Here is a 21,795-nt window from a genome sequence, read left to right as displayed (position 1 = left end):
AATATTCATATCTTGAACTTGGGGAAAATACAGAGCATATAGGTGCAACACTCGCTCAAACAGGGGGGAAAAAGAAATGGAAAAATAATTGGAATTTCCATTTGGCGTTGGGCAGTGGATGGATGGGGGGGGGGGGTGTCTGGTCAGTAGTTAAGGGGGGGAAGGGGTAAGGGAAAGGGGTATAGTTAATAAGGGTCAAAGTCCCGTTGCCCTGTACAGCGAGAGTCGTCATTAAGAAAGGTTTATGCTCAGGTCTGGGGAGGTGGGTTAGGCCTGGCTACAGCAGGATGATAATATTTAGGTAGTGGTACTATTTGCCTCCCTTGGTCTGGGAGCAGGACAAATGAACCCGTGGGCCATAAACTCGTCGCCAAATTTTTTAGCCGTAATATCCTAGCGTCGCGAACTTTTATAGCCTTAATATCCTAGCGTCGCGAAATTTTATAGCCTTAACATCCTAGCGTCGCGAAATTTCCAAGACAATATCCTAGCACAAGACAATATCCTAGCACAAGACAATATCCTAGCAAATGACAATATCCTAGCACACAAGACAATATCCTAGCACAAGACAATATCCTAGCACAAGACAATATCCTAGCACAAGACAATATCCTAGCACACAAGACAATATCCTAGCACACAAGACAATATCCTAGCACAAGACAATATCCTAGCACAAGACAATATCCTAGCACGAGACAATATCCTAGCACGAGACAATATCCTAGCACAAGACAATATCCTAGCACATGACAATATCCTAGCACACAAGACAATATCCTAGCACAAGACAATATCCTAGCACAAGACAATATCCTAGCACAAGACAATATCCTAGCACACAAGACAATATCCTAGCACACAAGACAATATCCTAGCACAAGACAATATCCTAGCACAAGACAATATCCTAGCACGAGACAATATCCTAGCACGAGACAATATCCTAGCACGAGACAATATCCTAGCACGAGACAATATCCTAGCACAAGACAATATCCTAGCACGAGACAATATCCTAGCACAAGACAATATCCTAGCACAAGACAATATCCTAGCACAAGACAATATCCTAGCACGAGACAATATCCTAGCACAAGACAATATCCTAGCACAAGACAATATCCTAGCACAAGACAATATCCTAGCACAAGACAATATCCTAGCACAAGACAATATCCTAGCACGAGACAATATCCTAGCACAAGACAATATCCTAGCACAAGACAATATCCTAGCACGAGACAATATCCTAGCACGAGACAATATCCTAGCACAAGACAATATCCTAGCACAAGACAATATCCTAGCACAAGACAATATCCAAGCACAAGACAATATCCTAGCACAAGACAATATCCTAGCACAAGACAATATCCTAGCACAAGACAATATCCTAGCACAAGACAATATCCTAGCACAAGACAATATCCTAGCACAAGACAATATCCTAGCACGAGACAATATCCTAGCACAAGACAATATCCTAGCACGAGACAATATCCTAGCACAAGACAATATCCTAGCACAAGACAATATCCTAGCACAAGACAATATCCTAGCACGAGACAATATCCTAGCACAAGACAATATCCTAGCACAAGACAATATCCTAGCACAAGACAATATCCTAGCACAAGACAATATCCTAGCACAAGACAATATCCTAGCACAAGACAATATCCTAGCACAAGACAATATCCTAGCACAAGACAATATCCTAGCACAAGACAATATCCTAGCACAAGACAATATCCTAGCACAAGACAATATCCTAGCACAAGACAATATCCTAGCACAAGACAATATCCTAGCACAAGACAATATCCTAGCACAAGACAATATCCTAGCACAGACAATATCCTAGCACAAGACAATATCCTAGCACAAGACAATATCCTAGCACAAGACAATATCCTAGCACAAGACAATATCCTAGCACGAGACAATATCCTAGCACAAGACAATATCCTAGCACAAGACAATATCCTAGCACAAGACAATATCCTAGCACAAGACAATATCCTAGCACAAGACAATATCCTAGCACAAGACAATATCCTAGCACAAGACAATATCCTAGCACAAGACAATATCTAGCCTATGCACAAGACAATATCCTAGCACAAGACAATATCCTAGCACAAGACAATATCCTAGCACAAGACAATATCCTAGCACACAAGACAATATCCTAGCACAAGACAATATCCTAGCACACAAGACAATATCCTAGCACAAGACAATATCCTAGCACAAGACAATATCCTAGCACAAGACAATATCCTAGCACAAGACAATATCCTAGCACAAGACAATATCCTAGCACAAGACAATATCCTAGCACGAGACAATATCCTAGCACAAGACAATATCCTAGCACAAGACAATATCCTAGCACAAGACAATATCCTAGCACAAGACAATATCCTAGCACGAGACAATATCCTAGCACAAGACAATATCCTATCAGAAGACAATATCCTAGCACAAGACAATATCTTAGCACAAGACAATATCCTAGCACAAGACAATATCCTAGCACAAGACAATATCCTAGCACACAAGACAATATCCTAGCACAAGACAATATCCTAGCACAAGACAATATCCTAGCACACAAGACAATATCCTAGCACAAGACAATATCCTAGCACAAGACAATATCCTAGCACAAGACAATACCCTAGCACGAGACAATATCCTAGCACAAGACAATATCCTAGCACAAGACAATATCCTAGCACACAAGACAATATCCTAGCACAAGACAATATCCTAGCACAAGACAATATCCTAGCACAAGACAATACCCTAGCACAAGACAATATCCTAGCACAAGACAATATCCTAGCACAAACAACCTCAGCTGAATGGCTCGATTTTCATGGCGGTGAAATCATTTCTAAACTGAAGCTTTGGTCACAGAGATTCATATGGATGTCCTTCATATTTTTTTCTGACTATATTATTTTTTCTGCCATTTTCTTTTCACAGCTGACAATGGCGACTTTGCTTCATCATATATATATATATATATATATATATATATATATATATATATATATATATATATATATATATATATATATTCATTCGGCGAATACAGCAAAATATGTAATATAGCACATGTAGCAACGAACTGTCTAGCGTTACTGTGACCTGAGTCGCTATTTTACCTTTATATTCGTTCAAAATTCACTTCTAAAGACTACTGAAAATTATTTTCTTCAATTATAAAAAATTATTAATTGATAAAGGCAATAAAGACAATTATTTCAGCGATAGTAAACCGTACATGGGTTAATTATAGATTAACTGAATTGCGCTATATAATTTGTTTACCTCAGGGCGCGTTCGAGTCGAAATAAATTCAGAATTATTTTTTTCTTCCAAATTACCTCTATGACTCAGGATCGTGATTTAGGGTTCATTAGAAAAAAAAATATATGTATTTTCACTTCCCCGGATATCAGGTAAAATAATATCCATGATTTTTAATGGCTAGGATGAATGCTATGGCGGCATTTGATCATTTCTCCTTAGCAGCAATAACTTATGTATTTATTTGCTCGATAAAGCACTTTATTATCTGTGTTTCATTACTCCTCTCTAATTACTAACTAGACAAGACCTTGGAGGCTTAAATGCCGGAGAGAGTTTACTCTGGGGGTTATATGAAACCACGAGAATTGTAAAATACCGTGAAGGTAAAAATTATAGTTTACCTGAAGGTTAAACTTTCTCTTGGAGGCTGTAGTTTACTGTGAGAGTTGGTTTACTGTGTTATGGTGTACCTTGTAGGTAATAGTATACTGTAGGACTTATGGTTTACACTGGTTATACTTTGTCAAGGTTATAGTATACCTTAGGAGTTATAGTGTACCTTGGGTGTTGCAGTTTACCCTGGGGTTTACAGAGCTGTAGTTTATTATGGTAGTGTGGTTTACCGTGAGGTAAACTGTTGGCCATGGGAATTTTAGAGGAATGTTGGTTTTAGTTTACCTTTGGAACTATATTAGAATATTAGTTTAACCTGTTATAGATCAACATAGCAATTATAGTTTACCGTGGGAATTTTAGTTTACTATAGGAATTGTAATTTGAAATGTAAGTTGTAATTAAACATATGTCATGTATAGAAGTATTTAATGAATCTTGTACATTTTTATGCTAACTTTAAGCAGTTTAAGTGAAGTATACATTATATTTTGTGCCTGATGATCAATGATTCATAGAGACATGTCTGTAAATTATCGAGTTGAAGTGAGGTATTGTACACAACTCCTGTTACCTCGGTATCAAGTAACGCGTTACGTAATAGCGGATGAAGTAACTTGAGCGTTGCAGGTGAAGTATGATGGCGAAGAGCATGTGGCTGCCGTTGGCTACCCTGGCCTGCTTCATGACGTCACAGGCAGATGCGCAGAAGCTCTTCTTGGGCGGATGTCCTGCGCAGGAAGTCGTCCAGAATTTTGACACCACCAGAGTAAGTCGTTTCTTTTTCCAGCGCTGTCTCCAAAAATTGTTCCTTCCTGTCTGGTGTTTTCAGCATGTTCCTTTGAGTATTAATCTCCTTATTCTACTTGAGTATTAATCTCCTGTTCGTATGTTACTTGAGTATTAATCACCTCATCAGGGGAGACACAAGAGAGAAATATAACAGTCAGTTGATATACATCGATGTATATCAACTGACTGTTATATTTCTCTCTTGTGTCTCCCCTGATGATGTGATTATGACACGAAAGTGCACTTGGGAACTTATCGTGGTTCATTTCCCCCCCGTGGACTCATAAGAATATCTTGATCACGCGCAAAATTGTGATCCTTTCCAATATATATATATATATATATATATATATATATATATATATATATATATATATATATATATATATATATATATATATATATATATATTTAGGGAGAATAAAAAGATGTTCTGGAAGGAGGTAAATAAAGTGCGTAAGACAAGGGAGCAAATGGGAACTTCAGTGAAGGGCGCAAATGGGGAGGTGATAACAAGTAGTGGTGATGTGAGAAGGAGATGGAGTGAGTATTTTGAAGGTTTGTTGAATGTGTTTGATGATAGAGTGGCAGATATAGGGTGTTTTGGTCGAGGTGGTGTGCAAAGTGCGAGGGTTAGGGAAAATGATTTGGTAAACAGAGAAGAGGTAGTAAAAGCTTTGCGGAAGATGAAAGCCGGCAAGGCAGCAGGTTTGGATGGTATTGCAGTGGAATTTATTAAAAAAGGGGGTGACTGTATTGTTGACTGGTTGGTAAGGTTATTTAATGTATGTATGACTCATGGTGAGGTGCCTGAGGATTGGCGGAATGCGTGCATAGTGCCATTGTACAAAGGCAAAGGGGATAAGAGTGAGTGCTCAAATTACAGAGGTATAAGTTTGTTGAGTATTCCTGGTAAATTATATGGGAGGGTATTGATTGAGAGGGTGAAGGCATGTACAGAGCATCAGATTGGGGAAGAGCAGTGAGGTTTCAGAAGTGGTAGAGGATGTGTGGATCAGGTGTTTGCTTTGAAGAATATATGTGAGAAATACTTAGAAAAGCAAATGGATTTGTATGTAGCATTTATGGATCTGGAGAAGGCATATGATAGAGTTGATAGAGATGCTCTGTGGAAGGTATTAAGGATATATGGTGTGGGAGGCAAGTTGTTAGAAGCAGTGAAAAGTTTTTTATCGAGGATGTAAGGCATGTGTACGTGTAGGAAGAGAGGAAAGTGATTGGTTCTCAGTGAATGTAGGTTTGCGGCAGGGGTGTGTGATGTCTCCATGGTTGTTTAATTTGTTTATGGATGGGGTTGTTAGGGAGGTGAATGCAAGAGTTTTGGAAAGAGGGGCAAGTATGAAGTCTGTTGTGGATGAGAGAGCTTGGGAAGTGAGTCAGTTGTTGTTCGCTGATGATACAGCGCTGGTGGCTGATTCATGTGAGAAACTACAGAAGCTGGTGACTAAGTTTGGTAAAGTGTGTGAAAGAAGAAAGTTAAGAGTAAATGTGAATAAGAGCAAGGTTATTAGGTACAGTAGGGTTGAGGGTCAAGTCAATTGGGAGGTGAGTTTGAATGGAGAAAAACTGGAGGAAGTGAAGTGTTTTAGATATCTGGGAGTGGATCTGGCAGCGGATGGAACCATGGAAGCGGAAGTGGATCATAGGGTGGGGGAGGGGGCGAAAATTCTGGGAGCCTTGAAGAATGTGTGGAAGTCGAGAACAGTATCTCGGAAAGCAAAAATGGGTATGTTTGAAGGAATAGTGGTTCCAACAATGTTGTATGGTTGCGAGGCGTGGACTATGGATAGAGTTGTGCGCAGGAGGATGGATGTGCTGGAAATGAGATGTTTGAGGACAATGTGTGGTGTGAGGTGGTTTGATCGAGTAAGTAACGTAAGGGTATGAGAGATGTGTGGAAATAAAAAGAGCGTGGTTGAGAGAGCAGAAGAGGGTGTTTTGAAATGGTTTGGTCACATGGAGAGAATGAGTGAGGAAAGATTGACCAAGAGGATATATGTGTCGGAGGTGGAGGGAACGAGGAGAAGAGGGAGACCAAATTGGAGGTGGAAAGATGGAGTGAAAAAGATTTTGTGTGATCGGGGCCTGAACATGCAGGAGGGTGAAAGGAGGGCAAGGAATAGAGTGAATTGGAGCGATGTGGTATACCGGGGTTGACGTGCTGTCAGTGGATTGAATCAAGGCAGGTGAAGCGTCTGGGGTAAACCATGGAAAGCTGTGTAGGTATGTATATTTGCGTGTGTGGACGTATGTATATACATGTGTATGGGGGTGGGTTGGGCCATTTCTTTCGTCTGTTTCCTTGCGCTACCTCGCAAACGCGGGAGACAGCGACAAAGCAAAAAAAAAAACAAAAAAAAAAAATATATATATATATATATATATATATATATATATATATATATATATATATATATATTTTTTTTTTTTTTTTTTCATACTATTCGCCATTTCCCGCGATACCGGGTGAGTTCAGATGTCTGAATAGATTTAGGGGTCCAAGGAATGCTTTTGGAATCCGTGCTGTAGAGGACCATATTCCCATAGAAAGATTAGGTCGGTCGAATTAAAGAGGATTAGAACCCATGTCACAGAGGATCAAATTCCCATATAAAGATTAGGGGTCGAATTAAAGAGGATTAGAACCCATACCACAGAGGATCAGATTCCCTTATCTCTATGGCGGTCTGAGCTCACTGTTTACATTCTGGGTCGGACGGGGAACAAGATGGCGGAGGTCGAACGTCTTACAGCCGTTGACGGCGACGGAATTTCGCAAATCATGGCACCCACAGGACGTCTGAAGGGCTGAGATGGATAGGTTATCAACGTAATATAATCACTGATTAATGATTAACGTCACTGATTAATCACATAACCTTATAACCCCCGCCAGAGGCGATTTATGTGATGTCGGAAGGTCCTCTTCAGGAGTGAAAAGGGGGAAGAATTGCCTTCTTTTAACGTGCCTTTTATGGTGGCAACGACGATTTCGTGAGTCTGTGACGAATTATTCATATGAAACGAGTGTTTGCTTTCTTGACTTAACATAATCTTCTGTTCCGTGTATTAATCTTGTGTTCGTGTGTTACTTGAGTGTATTAATCTCATGTTGCTGTGTTACTTGAGTGTATTAATCTCATGTTGCTGTGTTACTTGAGTGTATTCATCTCATGTTGCTGTGTTACTTGAGTATTAATCTTCTGTTCCTGTGTTATCTGAGTGTATTAATCTCATGTTGCTGTGTTACTTGAGTGTATTCATCTCATGTTGCTGTGTTACTTGAGTATTAATCTTCTGTTCCTGTGTTATCTGAGTGTATTCATCTCATGTTGCTGTGTTACTTGAGTGTATTCATCTCATGTTGCTGTGTTACTTGAGTATTAATCTTCTGTTCCTGTGTTATCTGAGTGTATTAATCTCATGTTGCTGTGTTACTTGAGTGTATTCATATGTTGCTCTGTTACTTGAGTGTATTAATCTCATGTTGCTCTGTTACTTGAGTGTATTAATCTCATGTTGCTCTGTTACTTGACTGTATTAATCTCATGTTGCTCTGTTACTTGAGTGTATTAATCTCTCGTTCCTTTGCTGTTTGACTTATCTCCTAACTGCCTCGTCAGTGTATTAATCTAATGTTCCTGCTTTCATTTTATGATTGCCACTTCTGTCCCTGTTCACTTTCTTCTTTCAGTGAATACTCTTTCATATTCTGTTCCATTCTGCTACTTTGTGTCCGTTGTTCCGTATCACCTGAACCCCATCATAGTAGTTCATAAGTCACTGCAGTGTTCCTTGCCTGCTGCAGTGTCCCTTGCCCATTGCAGTGTCCCTTGCCCACTGCAGAGTCCCTTGTTTGGTGCAATGTCCCTTATCTGTTCTATATCTTTGACGCTTGTTCCCTGAAGGGGATGGCCACGGCAAAGGAGTCGCCATTACTCGTGAACTCCAGTGCCGCTTTGTAGCCTCTTGTGCCTCACCCTCAACAGGCCACTGGCAGAGGGCAACTTTAGCGCAGTGTTTGCAGAGGCCCCCACCAAGTAATCCTACTGACCACTACTACCTAATATATCAACCTATTACTTTTACCTAATGTACCCACCTATTATTTCTACAGAATGCTGCTGTTTAATGTTCGTACTTACTTTTTTTTTTTTTTTGCTTTGTCGCTGTCTCCCGCGTTTGCGAGGTAGCGCAAGGAAACAGACGAAAGAAATGGCCCAATCCACCCCCATACACATGTATATTCATGCGTCCACACACTCAAATATACATACCTACACAGCTTTCCATGGTTTACCCCAGACGCTTCACATGCCCTGATTCAATCCACTGACAGCATGTCAACCCCGGTATACCACATCGATCCAATTCACTCTATTCCTTGCCCTCCTTTCACCCTCCTCCATGTTCAGGCCTCGATCACAGAAAATCTTTTTCACTCCATCTTTCCACCTCCAATTTGGTCTCCCACTTCTCCTCGTTCCCTCCACCTCTGACACATATATCCTCTTGGTCAATCTTTCCTCACTCATTTTCTCCATGTGCCCAAACCATTTCAAAACACCCTTTTCTGCTCTCTCAACCACGCTCTTTTTATTTCCACACATCTCTCTTACCCTTACGTTACTTACTCGATCAAACCACCTCACACCACACATTGTCCTCAGACATCTCATTTCCAGCACATCCATCCTCCTGCGCACAACTCTATCCATAGCCCACGCCTTGCAACCATACAACATTGTTGGAACCACTATTCCTTCAAACATACCCATTTTTGCTTTCCGAGATACTGTTCTCGACTTCCACACATTCTTCAAGGCTCCCAGGATTTTCGCCCCCCTCCCCCACCCTATGATTCACTTCCGCTTCCATGGTTCCATCCACTGCCAGATCCACTCCCAGATATCTAAAACACTTTACTTCCTCCAGTTTTTCTCCATTCATACTTACCTCCCAATTGACTTGACCCTCAACCCTACTGTACCTAATAACCTTGCTCTTATTCACATTTACTCTTAACTTTCTTCTTTCACACACTTTACCAAACTCAGTCACCAGCTTCTGCATTTTCTCACATGAATCAGCCACCAGCGCTGTATCATCAGCGAACAACAACTGACTCACTTCCCAAGCTCTCTCATCCCCAACAGACTTCATACTTGCCCCTCTTTCCAAAACTCTTGCATTTACCTCCCTAACAACCCCATCCATAAACAAATTAAACAACCATGGAGACATCACACACCCCTGCCGCAAACCTACATTCACTGAGAACCAATCACTTTCCTCTCTTCCTACACGTACACATGCCTTACATCCTCGATAAAAACTTTTCACTGCGTCTAACCACTTGCCACCCACACCATATATTCTTGATACCTTCCACTGAGCATATCTATCAGCGCTATCATATCCCTTCTCCAGATCCATAAATGCTACATACAAATCCATTTGCTTTTCTAAGTATTTCTCACATACATTCTTCAAAGCAAACACCTGATCCACACATCCTCTACCACTTCTGAAACCACACTGCTCTTCCCCAATCTAATGCTCTGTACATGCCTTCACCCTCTCAATCAATACCCTCCCATATAATTTACCAGGAATACTCAACAAACTTATACCTCTGTAATTTGAGCACTCACTCTTATCCCCTTTGCCTTTGTACAATGGCACTATGCACGCATTCTGCCAATCCTCAGGCACCTCACCATGAGTCATACATACATTAAATAACCTTACCAACCAGTCAATAATACAGTCACCCCCTTTTTTGATAAATTCCACTGCAATACCATCCAAACCTGCTGCCTTGCCGGCTTTCATCTTCCGCAAAGCTTTTACTACCTCTTCTCTGTTTACCAAATCATTTTCCCTAACCCTCTCACTTTGCACACCACCTCGACCAAAACACCCTCTATCATCAAACACATTGAACAAACCTTCAAAATACTCTCTCCATCTCCTTCTCACATCACCACTACTTGTTATCACCTCCCCATTTGTGCCCTTCACTGAAGTTCCCATTTGCTCCCTTGTCTTACGCACTTTATTTACCTCCTTCCAGAACATCTTTTTATTCTCCCTGAAATTTAATGATACTCTCTCACCCCAACTCTCATTTGCCCTCTTTTTCACCTCTTGCACCTTTCTCTTGACCTCCTGTCTCTTTCTTTTATACATCTCCCACTCAATTGCATTTTTTCCCTGCAAAAATCGTCCAAATGCCTCTCTCTTCTCTTTCACTAATAATCTTACTTCTTCATCTCACCACTCACTACCCTTTCTAATCAACCCACCTCCCACTCTTCTCATGCCACAAGCATCTTTTGCGCAGTCCATCACTGATTCCCTAAATACATCCCATTCCTCCCCCACTCCCCTTACTTCCATTGTTCTCACCTTTTTCCATTCTGTACTCAGTCTCTCCTGGTACTTCCTCACACAAGTCTCCTTCCCAAGCTCACTTACTCTCACCACCCTCTTCACCCCAACATTCACTCTTCTTTTCTGAAAACCCATACAAATCTTCACCTTAGCCTCCTTACTACTACCATCTATTCCTCATACCGTTTTGCCAAAAGTTAGGGCTAGCACATAGTGCTCACCGCAGGAAAAATCTAGTATTACGAAGAATTAGTTGTGTGAGTTAAGTGTCGTCAAGCGTTATGTGTGACAAGGAGAGATTGTAAGTTTGTGGACAGAATGCTTTTAATACCCAGTTGTAAATATCTTTGTATAATGTATAGGGAGGGAGTTTTACACCAGTGGGGCAGCTCCATCTCTGAAGAATCCTCTCCTGTCAGACAGCTACCTAAATTTACGTATGCTGGTTGCATTAACCATGCCCTCAGCCATTCTGTTCTGTTCGTCCATCACTCTTATTCTATAAAACTATTTCTGTACATCCTTTTAAACAAGTTAGGTACTTGATTCTTTGTTATGTCCTCTGGTTGTTCTATCCCAGCATCTCATGACATTCTTTTCACTGTCCACATTGTCATTTTTTGAAAACATAAAAGGATGTGATCAGGTCACTCCTTGCTCTTCTAATCTTTTCTAAGATGGGTAAATTTGAGGCAGTCAGCCTTTCTCTTGCAACTAAGCTTTCTTAATTTTGGTGCCATTGTAGTTGCCCACTTCTGGCACTTTTTCTGTTAGGTCTTTTTAAATATTTGTGATTAATATTTCTGTGTCACAGGGAGAGAGTTTGATGCTTGTGTTGCCCCATCTCTTAGCCTTGTACATAAGTGCCATTTCTTTACTCTTATGCACAGAGAAACACATTTTATCAACCTGCCCCTTGTGGAGGATAAATAACTGGGTGGACTGTGGACCGGCTGCTGCGAACGGGATTCAGCTTCACCATGGAAGTGCTTCTTTAGATGTAGTGACTAGACGCATATTCTAGTTTTGGCCTTACTTAAATTGAACTAGTTTTGGCTATACTTAGGGTGTGAATAGAATACTAGATATTTTCCATATCAGTATATTTTAAAGCTTTTCTGTTTTATGCCAGACTATTTGCCTCCCAGGCTACAGTGTCCGCAAAAAGCCTTGTCTGTCCACCATATAGCTTAAAGGTGATATTGTGGTTACAAGCATATGACGCTCTCAGGGTGAAATCTTTTTACATCTGGTCACTGAGATTAGTGTTTCTTATCGTGTGAGCACCAACAGCCTACTTTATTATTCCTCAGGCTATATTGAAGGAGTGATATTCTTCTTTTTTACTCTTCCAGGCTGTCACTTCATTATAGAAACTTCACTTATTTTTTTTTTTTCATTTCTTTCACCTGTGCTTCAAGGAGAAATCCCGAATTCTAGCCTGGAAGCAAGAAAATGTAGGGTAAACATGAGGTTTCTAGGTGCATTGGGTGCTCAGAACACATGATCATGGTGGCTGCTTCAGGTGGCTACTCTCCCAATACCCAGGCGGGTGGCACTGGTAATATAACTCCCTGTTCATTGGTAGGCAGCCAAGGAACAAGAGGGTATTAAGAACATATGGTGTGGTAGGCAAGTTGTTGGAAGCAGTGAAAAGTTTCTGTCGAGGATGTAAGGCATGTGTACGTGTAGGAAGAGAGGAAAGTGATTGGTTCTCAGTGAATGTAGGTTTGTGGCAGGGGTGTGTGATGTCTCCATGGTTGTTTGATTTGTTTATGGATGGGGTTGTTAGGGAGGTGAATGCAAGAGTTTTGGAAAGAGGGGCAAGTATGCAGTCTGTTGTGGATGAGAGAGCTTGGGAAGTGAGTCAGTTGTTGTTCACTGATGATACAGCGCTGGTGGCTGATTCATGTGAGAAACTGCAGAAGCTGGTGACTGAGTTTGGTAAAGTATGTGAAAGAAGAAAGTTAAGAGTAAATGTGAATAAGAGCAAGGTTATTAGGTACAGTAGGGTTAAGGGTCAAGTCAGTTGGGGGGTAAGTTTGAATGGAGGAAAACTGAAGGAAGTGAAGTGTTTTAGATATCTGGGAGTGGATTTGGCAGCGGATGGAACCATGGAAGCGGAAGTGAATCATAGGGTGGGGGAGGGGGCGAAAATTGTGGGAGCCTTGAAGAATGTTTGGAAATCGAGAACATTATCTCGGAAAGCAAAAATGGGTATGTTTGAAGGAATAGTGGTTCCAACAATGCTGTATGGTTGCGAGGCATGGGCTATGGATAGAGTTGTATGCAGGAGGGTGGATGTGCTGGAAATGAGATGTTTGAGGACAATATGTGGTGTGAGGTGGTTTGATCGAGTAAGTAATGTAAGGGTAAGAGAGATGTGTGGTAATAAAAAGTGTGGTTGAGAGAGCAGAAGAGGGTGTTTTGAGATGGTTTGGTCACATGGAGAGAATGAGTGAGGAAAGATTGACCAAGAGGATATATGTGTCAGAGGTGGAGGGAACGAGGAGAAGTGGGAGACCAAATTGGAGGTGGAAAGATGGAGTGAAAAAGATTTTGAGTGATCGGAGCCTGAACATGCATGAGAGTGAAAGGCGTGCAAGGAATAGAGTGAATTGGAGCGATGTGGTATACCGGGGTCGACGTGCTGTCAGTGGATTGAACCAGGGCATGTGAAGCGTCTGGGGTAAACCATGGAAAGTTCTGTGGGGCCTAGATGTGGAAAGGGAGCTGTGGTTTCAGTGCATTATTACATGACAGCTAGAGACTGAGTGTGAACGAATGGGGCCTTTGTTGTCTTTTCCTAGCTCTACCTCACACACATGAGGGGGGTGGGGGTTGTTATTTCATGTGTGGCGAGGTGGCGATGGGAATGAATAAAGGCAGACAGTATGAATTATGTACATGTGTATATATGTATATGTCTGTGTGTGTATATATATATGTATACGTTGAGATGTATAGGTATGTATATTTGCGTGTGTGGATGTGTATGTATATACATGTGTACGTGGGTGGGTTGGGCCACTCTTTCGTCTGTTTCCTTGTGCTACCTCACTAATGCGGGAGACAGCGACAAAGCAAAATAATGAATAAATAAATATATTACCAGAACTACCTGCCTGGGTATTAGGAGGGGTCGTGATGACTGTAGTGAGCCAGCACTTCAGTAGTTGTCAAGTTTCACTCCTTTGACCCAGGTAGCTGTCTTTTTTCTCTGCCTCACCCACACATGGACTACTAGTATTCTGTCCACATTTATACAATTTCTTCTAGTCATGCATAACACTTGACAGCACTTAACACTCACAGCTCACTCTTTGTAACTCTAGATTTTCATACGGTGAGCAATATGCGCTTGCCCTGCCGTTTGGCAAAATGGTATTAGAGGAGCATTAGTTAGAAGTAGTCAGTATGAACATTTGGTAGGAGTCTCTGCAAACACTGCACTAGAGTTGCCCCCTCCCCTACCTGTGGCCTGTTAAAGGTGAGGCACTATAGGCTAAGAAACATCACTGGAATTCACTAGTTATAGAGATCCTGTTACTTTGGCCGCCCCCTTGAGAGAGTTTTAGTTGGGAACAGGCATCAGAGATAGAATAGTATAGGTGGATAATATAATATAAACACCACTATGCCCATCGCTACAGGGCCGTCCTCCACTATTTCTTGAAGCTTCATGATATCTTCTATTTGGAGGGCTAATCCTCCATGATTTCAACAATACTGGGGGCATTTCCACTTTACCATTGATCAACATTTGAATACATTTTCATTCTGACATTTTCTTCTAACAGTTCTGCCCTCTCTGCAGTGCTATTGGGGCTGCTCTGGCCTCTTGCCACGAATAGTATCAGCAGTTTGTGGTCTTCTGACTAAACCTTTTGGTTCTCTCTCTATTTTCCTTTAATGTATTACATTTGATGAGTATCACACTGAATTCCACTGTTCCTCTTAATATTCTTAGCTTTCCTAAGTATTTCTTGGCTTGATGACTCCAAGTCAAACATAACCATAACTGGTCATCCCTTTCATCTGGGTCAAAGCCACCAGTTCAGCTGTCCTGTATAATGGAAATCTCATCTAGCAGTCTAGTAATACTCATTACCTCCTCCTCTCCCCTTTCATCTTTGTTTGGTGTATGATCTTCCAAGCCAAAAATAATCAGTGATTTATGTCTGTTAACCTCTTGCTTTACCAATCTTTTTAATTTTGGTACCACCCACTTTTCAGCTGGACTTCAGTGTAGAAGTGTCAGCCTCTGTCTCAAACTTTCAGTATAATCACTCGTTTTGCTAGCAAGCACTGTTCCTGTTTGCTATGCACTTTTGTAAATATTCAAGCAACTAGCTCATAAACTTTATTGATTGCTTCATCTTTAACAATGCATATTATTATTTCAAGTGCTCATCATAATTTCCTGTGCACTTATGTTTTTGTCATGTCAGGTTAGTGTTCCTCCTCATTGTTTTAGATGCTTTCTTGATCTGCCAAAATTACTCCCGTGCCCTCTAGTGTCATCAGTTTCTTGGTGTGTTTTAGATCTTTCCTCTAACTGAAGAGTTGTCGATACTAATAGGTTCTGTATGTGCTTTTGCTCTTTCCTCTGTCTGAACACCTGCTGACATTGCTCTCTGCCCAGTATTATCATCAATAGATGATGAATTTTAGTCCAGTCCTCCAACTGAACAACTTTTAGTACATATAGAGAAGACCCATCAAACTTTGCTTGCTTTGTAATGGCTTAACTTTCTTTCCTCTGATTTTGTATCTTCTGATTCCCCTCCAATAAATTGCACTTCATTTCAGATTCATAAACTGGGTTTCTCAGATTTCTTAATTCCTCATTAGTTTTGTAATTCTCTCTGTGATCCTTGAAATACAGTATTTTTTCGTAGCTCTAACTCTAGTTGTGTTGCATCCCTGTTCTTACTCCATAACAAGTTACCGTAACATCCAAAAACATCTGTTTTCTGGTGTTTTCATCTCTAGTCTGCTTTTAGAATGCAGATTCAGTTGTGACTGACTGGTTTTGATACATCCCTTTAATTGAGTTCATACAAGCCATTCCTGGCTCAGGCAGTGATTAAGGTCTAAGATTATCCCTCAGAGTTATACAAGTAACAGTAATGAAGCTTAATAGAGCAAATTATCCATGAAACTTGAGGAGAGATTGTATCTTTTAATTGACAGTGAGTATTGTGTCCCCTTGTTTGGTGCAGCATCCCTTGCGCAGTGCAATGTCTCTTGCAATGTGCACTATCCCTCGTCTAGTGCAGTGTCTCTTGGTGCATTGTCCCTTGTCTGGTACATGTCTCTGTCTAGTGCACTGTCTTTTGATACAGCAGTGTCTTTTGATACAGCAGTGTCCCTTCCTAGCTGCAGAACTCCTTGCTTGTTGCATATTTGCCTTTGCTTCTGCAGTGTCTCTTTACATGCTGCTCAGACCTTTACTTGTTGCATTGTCCCTCATGTTAAGCAACCCATGCTTTCTTCAGTATCCCCTCACATGCTGCATTGGCCCTTGCTTGCTGCTGTGTTCTTCTCACATGCTGCTTTGACCCTTGCTTGCTGCAGTATCCCCTCACTTGCTGCATTGACCCTTGCTTGCTGCTGTGTTCCTCTCACATGCTGCTTTGACCCTTGCTTGCTGCAGTATCCCCTCATGCTGCATTGACCCTTGCTTGCTGCTGTGTTCCTCTCACATGCTGCTTTGACCCTTGCTTGCTGCAGTATCCCCTCACATGCTGCATTGGCCCTTGCTTGCTGCTGTGTTCCTCTCACATGCTGCTTTGACCCTTGCTTGCTGCAGTATCCCCTCACATGCTGCATTGACCCTTGCTTGCTGCTGCGTTCCTCTCACATGCTGCTTTGACCCTTGCTTGCTGCAGTATCCCCTCACATGCTGCATTGACCCTTGCTTGCTGCTGTGTTCCCTCACATACTGCTTTGACCCTTGCTTGCTGTGATGTCCCCACACATGCTGCATTGACCCTTGCTTGCTGCAGTGTCCCTTTGGATACTGCAATGACCCTTGCTTGAAAAAGATGAAGATAAAAATGGGAATCACAAAAATGACTAAGAATACTTGAATTCAAGTCAAATATTTTCGTATTATAATCAGTAATGATTTAGATATATGATACAATACCTAAATATTGAGTTGATGCAGGAAATAGACTTTAAGAAGGGACAGTAGGAAAGGCTGGTAAGAGATGTGGTTAGATTGTCATGGCTTAGCAAAGAGGTTGTGGTTTAATAAGTGAATGAATGTAAAAAGTAAAACATAGATTAAGTCTTAGAGACATTGTACTCATAGTTACAGGGAAGGGTAAGGTTGTATTAAGACATTGTACCATGGTTACAGGGAAGGGTAAGGTTTTATGTGAAGACTTGCGGAAAGAACAGGTATATCTGTTGATGCGTCGCTGTACAAGGAACTCATATTTACTGTGAAAAATAGTTAAGGAATTTTTAGAAGACGTTAACTACTGGAGCATTATGTTTATCAGGAAGCATAACAATAGGATTATGATTTAAAGGGATTATGTAGAGGAAGTGATGTACCGAAGAGTAAATGGTTAGCAAAGAGGGTAACTTGGGACTTAGAAAGTGACAGGTTACCTCGCCAGCATCTTAGTTGATTATGCGCAGGATGTAGTTGGTAAAGACATTGATATGGTTATAAAGATCAAGTATAGGATTGCAGGGATTAGTGTTTAGGATTTAGTCAGGTAGAATGGTTTTGAATGTAAATATGTTCAATTATGAGGACAACCAATCAAAGTAATGCAAAGCAATTTATTTTCATTAGAGTAATAAAAAGCACCAATGCTCTAAATGCTTTGAGACTTCTTAAGTAGCAAGGTGAATGCCCTATAGCTTGTGAAATAATGGAGAACAACAGCAGCTATGCAGGTTTATTCTGATGTTCAGAAAATAGCCATAAAAGATATTTTTAGATGACTGAATTAGTTTCTTTGTGATACATGTTCATTCTTTTAGAAATTATTGACAGTACAAAATTTGTTTCTTCTTTATTTCACAGCCATTCTTTTCCTCTTCCCTTTATGCATGGAAGAAAAATTATTTAGCTTTTGTATATGTAACCAGAATTCATCATATGCCATATCTATTTATGTGTATCTTTGACACCAGTTCTGAACTGGAACTCCCGGAAGGGGTGGCCACGTTTATAGTCTCCACAACTATTGAACTCCAGTGCTACATCTTAGCCTTTAGTTCCTCACCATAACCAGGCCACTGGCACAGGGCAACTGTACTGCAGTGTTTGCAGAGGCTCATACCTGACTACTTTTATGTAATGCTCCTGCCTAATGTTCCTACCTACTACTTTTACCTAATGTTTCAACCTAATGCTCCTGTCTAAGTGCTCTGACTTACTTTTATCTACTGCTTCTCCCATTTTGCCAAAAGGCAGGGTTAGCGCATAGTGGTCACCGCAGGAAAATCTAGACTTACAAAGTGTTGTCAAGTGGTATATATGGCAAGGAGAGATTTTATGTTTGTGGATAGAGTGCCAGTAGTCCATGTGTGGGTTAAACAGAAAGGAAGACAGCTACCTAGATCAGGAGTGCAACTTGACAGCCACTGAGGTGCTGGCTCCCTACGCAGCTGTCACTAACCCTCCTGAGACACAGGTAGTGTTATTGGTAATTTACCTCTGGTCATTGGGTGCTTAATAACTATTACCTCCTCTCATAAGCTGTACTTCTTCAAAAACATATATCAGATGTTGACCTTCACATTTTTTTCTTTTTTCAGTACTTGGGCAAATGGTATGAGATAGAAAAGTATTTTGCCATCTTCGAGATAGGCGGCCGTTGCATCACTGCCACGTACTCTGACAAGGGCAGTGGCAAAATTGGTGTCGTTAATGAGCAAATTGGTGTGTAAGTAGATCTTACAAGAGTTTCCTCGAAAGAAGTGTGTCTTTGGAAGGTGGTTGATATAAGTGCTTTTGCACTCAGGTCTTGAAGTGAAATATATATCCTGTAATCTATATTACTTGAGATGCAGTATTTATAAACAGGTTTACCTTGACGTACATGCAGTTGATATATGATGACTTGCTAAGTTCAGTGTAAAGTGGATTTTTTCAATTTATGTCTTGTTTTTGCAGTAACTATGCAATTCTATATTTTGTGTATACTTATGAATCAAGAATTAAGCACTTTTAGTTTAGGAAAACACATTATTTATCAGGTTGACCTATCCCAAGTAAGGGTGAAGAGGATGTGGGCATTAGGTGCCACAGTTCTTGAGTTGCCACTGTGGCCACAAGTGGGTTACTGAGGCTTCCAGGCAGCTCCAGTGACTCATTCTTGCTTAGGTTGGCATCTATGGCCAGCCTAAAGGTTGTGGAAAAGTCAAGTTGTGGTGTTAATAGCAAATTCCTTGTGTGGCACCTGAAATATTTTTAAATCCATCATGTAGGGTATGGAAGCATATACAGGTTGATGTGAAGAACTTTTGAAAAATTCAACTCTGCTTCTAAGGTATGGTGGTAGAAATAAGCTAAGAAAGCTTTTAAGTGCAATAGGTAGGGCATGCAGAACAAGGTATATGAGAGCCTTGAATGTCTAAAAGCTATATAGTATTTTCAAGAGTATATAGTAACTGTACTGAATTTTGCAGCATTGGTGATAAACCTAACAGCATAGAGGCAGAGGCACAGTTTGTGGACCCTGACAGTGGCGAGGCCAAGCTGTTTGTCTCCTTTGGCATCGATTTCCGTTAGTATTGTTCCTCATAAAATTTATACTCACTATTAACTTGGTGTTCCTCATCTTTTTTTTTTATTCTTATTCTCTGCCCTTGTTCCTCGGTCTCATTTTCTATATTTCATGAGCCTTTCATTTTAATTTATACTCCTCTTTGTTCTTCATCTTGTTTTCTGTTTCCCTTGGGACTTTGATACCTCACATGTCCCTTATCATCCTGTCTCTTCCCATTTCTCTCATGTTTGGTATCCTTCCTTGTCTCACTTTCCTAAAAAATGAAGTCACCATTTCTCAACAGCTTCAACAGTTTTTACCATAGTAATTAAATGAGCTGTAACAAAGAGCAGGACACCATCGCTTACTTTTTTCCCCAATCTCTGTGTAATAGAGTATACCCTGCAATTGAGTATTTGGCAAGGAAATCTTTATTACTGATATCCAACCAAGATTTTGAGATGGCAATCATATCATAATTTCCTTTTAATTCTGTGACTTTATTTCATGTAATTCACATCAAATATTTTTAGATGAAACCGAGACCTGTCTGGAAAGGTACGCACAGAAGGGATGGATCTGCTCCAGACAGGATGCATTTATTTTTTAACCAAAGTGCACATGTAGACTCATTAAGAAGCCTGCCAAAACATGCAGATCCCATTTCATTCAGGGATAAGTGGAGACCCTTTTGCCATGGCCATACCCTTGATAGTTCCCTGAGGGAATGGGCATCATAGTATAGATAGACAGTGAAGTATTTTAAATACCTAGGAGTGGATCTGACAGCAAATAGAACCATGGAAGCAGAAGTGATTCATAAAGTGGGTGAAGGGGCAAAAGTTGTGGGAGCATTGAAAGACATGTGGAAAGAGAGGTTGTTATCCAGGAAGGCAAAAAAGGAGTATGTTTGGAGGTACAGAACTCCCAGAAACATGTTTGGTTGTTAGGCTTGGACTGTGCATGAGGACGTGCATCGGAGGGTGGATGTGCTGGATATGAAATGTTAGATGACATATGCAGAGAGTGAATGAGGAGAGCTTGATGAAGAATGTATGTGAGAAATACTTAGAAAAGCTAATGGATTTGTATGTAGCATTTATGGATCTCGAGAAAACATATGATAGAGTTGATAGAGATGCTCTGTGGAAGGCATTAAGAATATTTGGTGTGGGAGGCAAGTTGTTAAAGCAGTAAAAAGTTTTATCGAGGGTGTAAGGCATGTGTATGAGTAGGATGAGAGGAAAGTGATTAGTTCTCAGTGAATGTCGTTTTGCGGCAGGGTGCGTGATGTCTCCATGGTTGTTTAATTTGTTTATGGATGGGGTTGTTAGAGAGGTGAATGCAAGAGTTTTGGAGAGAGGGGCAAGTATGCAGTCTCTTGTGGATGAGAGAGCGTGGGAAGTGAGTCAGTTGTTATTCGCTGATGATACAGCGCTGGTGGCTGATTCATGTGAGAAACTGCAGAAGCTGGTGACTGAGTTTGGTAAAGTGTGTGGAAGAAGAAAGTTAAGAGTAAATGTGAATAAGAGCAAGGTTATTAGGTACAGTAGGGTTGAGGGTCAAGTCAACTGGGAGTTAAGTTTGAATGGAGAAAAACTGGAGGAAGTGAAGTGTTTTAGATATCTGGGAGTGGATCTGGCAGCGGAAGGAACCATAGAAGCGGAAGTGAATCATAGGGTGGGGGAGGGGGCGAAAATCCTGGGAGCCTTGAAGAGTGTGTGGAAGTCGAGAACATTATCTCGGAAAGCAAAAATGGGTATGTTTGAAGGAATAGTGGTTCCAACAATGTTGTATGGTTGCGAGGCGTGGGCTATGGATAGAGTTGTATGCAGGAGGGTGGATGTGCTGGAAATGAGATGTTTGAGGACAATATGTAGTGTGAGGTGGTTTGATCGAGTAAGTAATGTAAGAGTAAGAGAGATGTGTGGAAATAAAAAGAGCGTAGTTGAGAGAGCAGAAGAGGGTGTTTTGAAATGGTTAGGGCACATGGAGAGAATGAGTGAGGAAAGATTGACCAAGAGGATATATGTGTCGGAGGTGGAGGGAACAAGGAGAAGTGGGAGACCAGATTGGAGATGGAAAGATGGAGTGAAAAAGATTTTGAGTGATCGGGGCCTGA

General features: G+C 40.9%; 1 protein-coding gene across 3 annotated transcripts in view; it reads left to right on the top strand.

The window, feature by feature from the left end:
- Positions 1-21,169, top strand: part of LOC139765831 (apolipoprotein D-like) — a 342,288-nt gene extending 321,119 nt beyond the window's left edge. For 2 of the 3 annotated variants that reach the window (XM_071693647.1, XM_071693646.1), the window contains exons 2-4: positions 4,354-4,492; positions 18,721-18,848; positions 19,594-21,169. In XM_071693647.1, coding sequence (XP_071549748.1) covers positions 4,361-4,492; positions 18,721-18,848; positions 19,594-19,696 — 363 coding nt within the window. In that variant the 5' untranslated portion in view covers positions 4,354-4,360 and the 3' untranslated portion in view covers positions 19,697-21,169. Of the gene's footprint in view, positions 1-4,353; positions 4,493-13,086; positions 18,597-18,720; positions 18,849-19,593 lie in introns of those variants that run through there. The other variant, XM_071693648.1, reaches the window with a different exon arrangement.
- Positions 21,170-21,795: the final 626 nt, after the last annotated feature.

The sequence above is a fragment of the Panulirus ornatus genome, chromosome 56, assembly GCF_036320965.1.
Source record: "Panulirus ornatus isolate Po-2019 chromosome 56, ASM3632096v1, whole genome shotgun sequence".
Lineage (NCBI taxonomy): Eukaryota > Metazoa > Arthropoda > Malacostraca > Decapoda > Palinuridae > Panulirus > Panulirus ornatus.
This window is presented reverse-complemented; position numbering and strand designations above follow the sequence as displayed.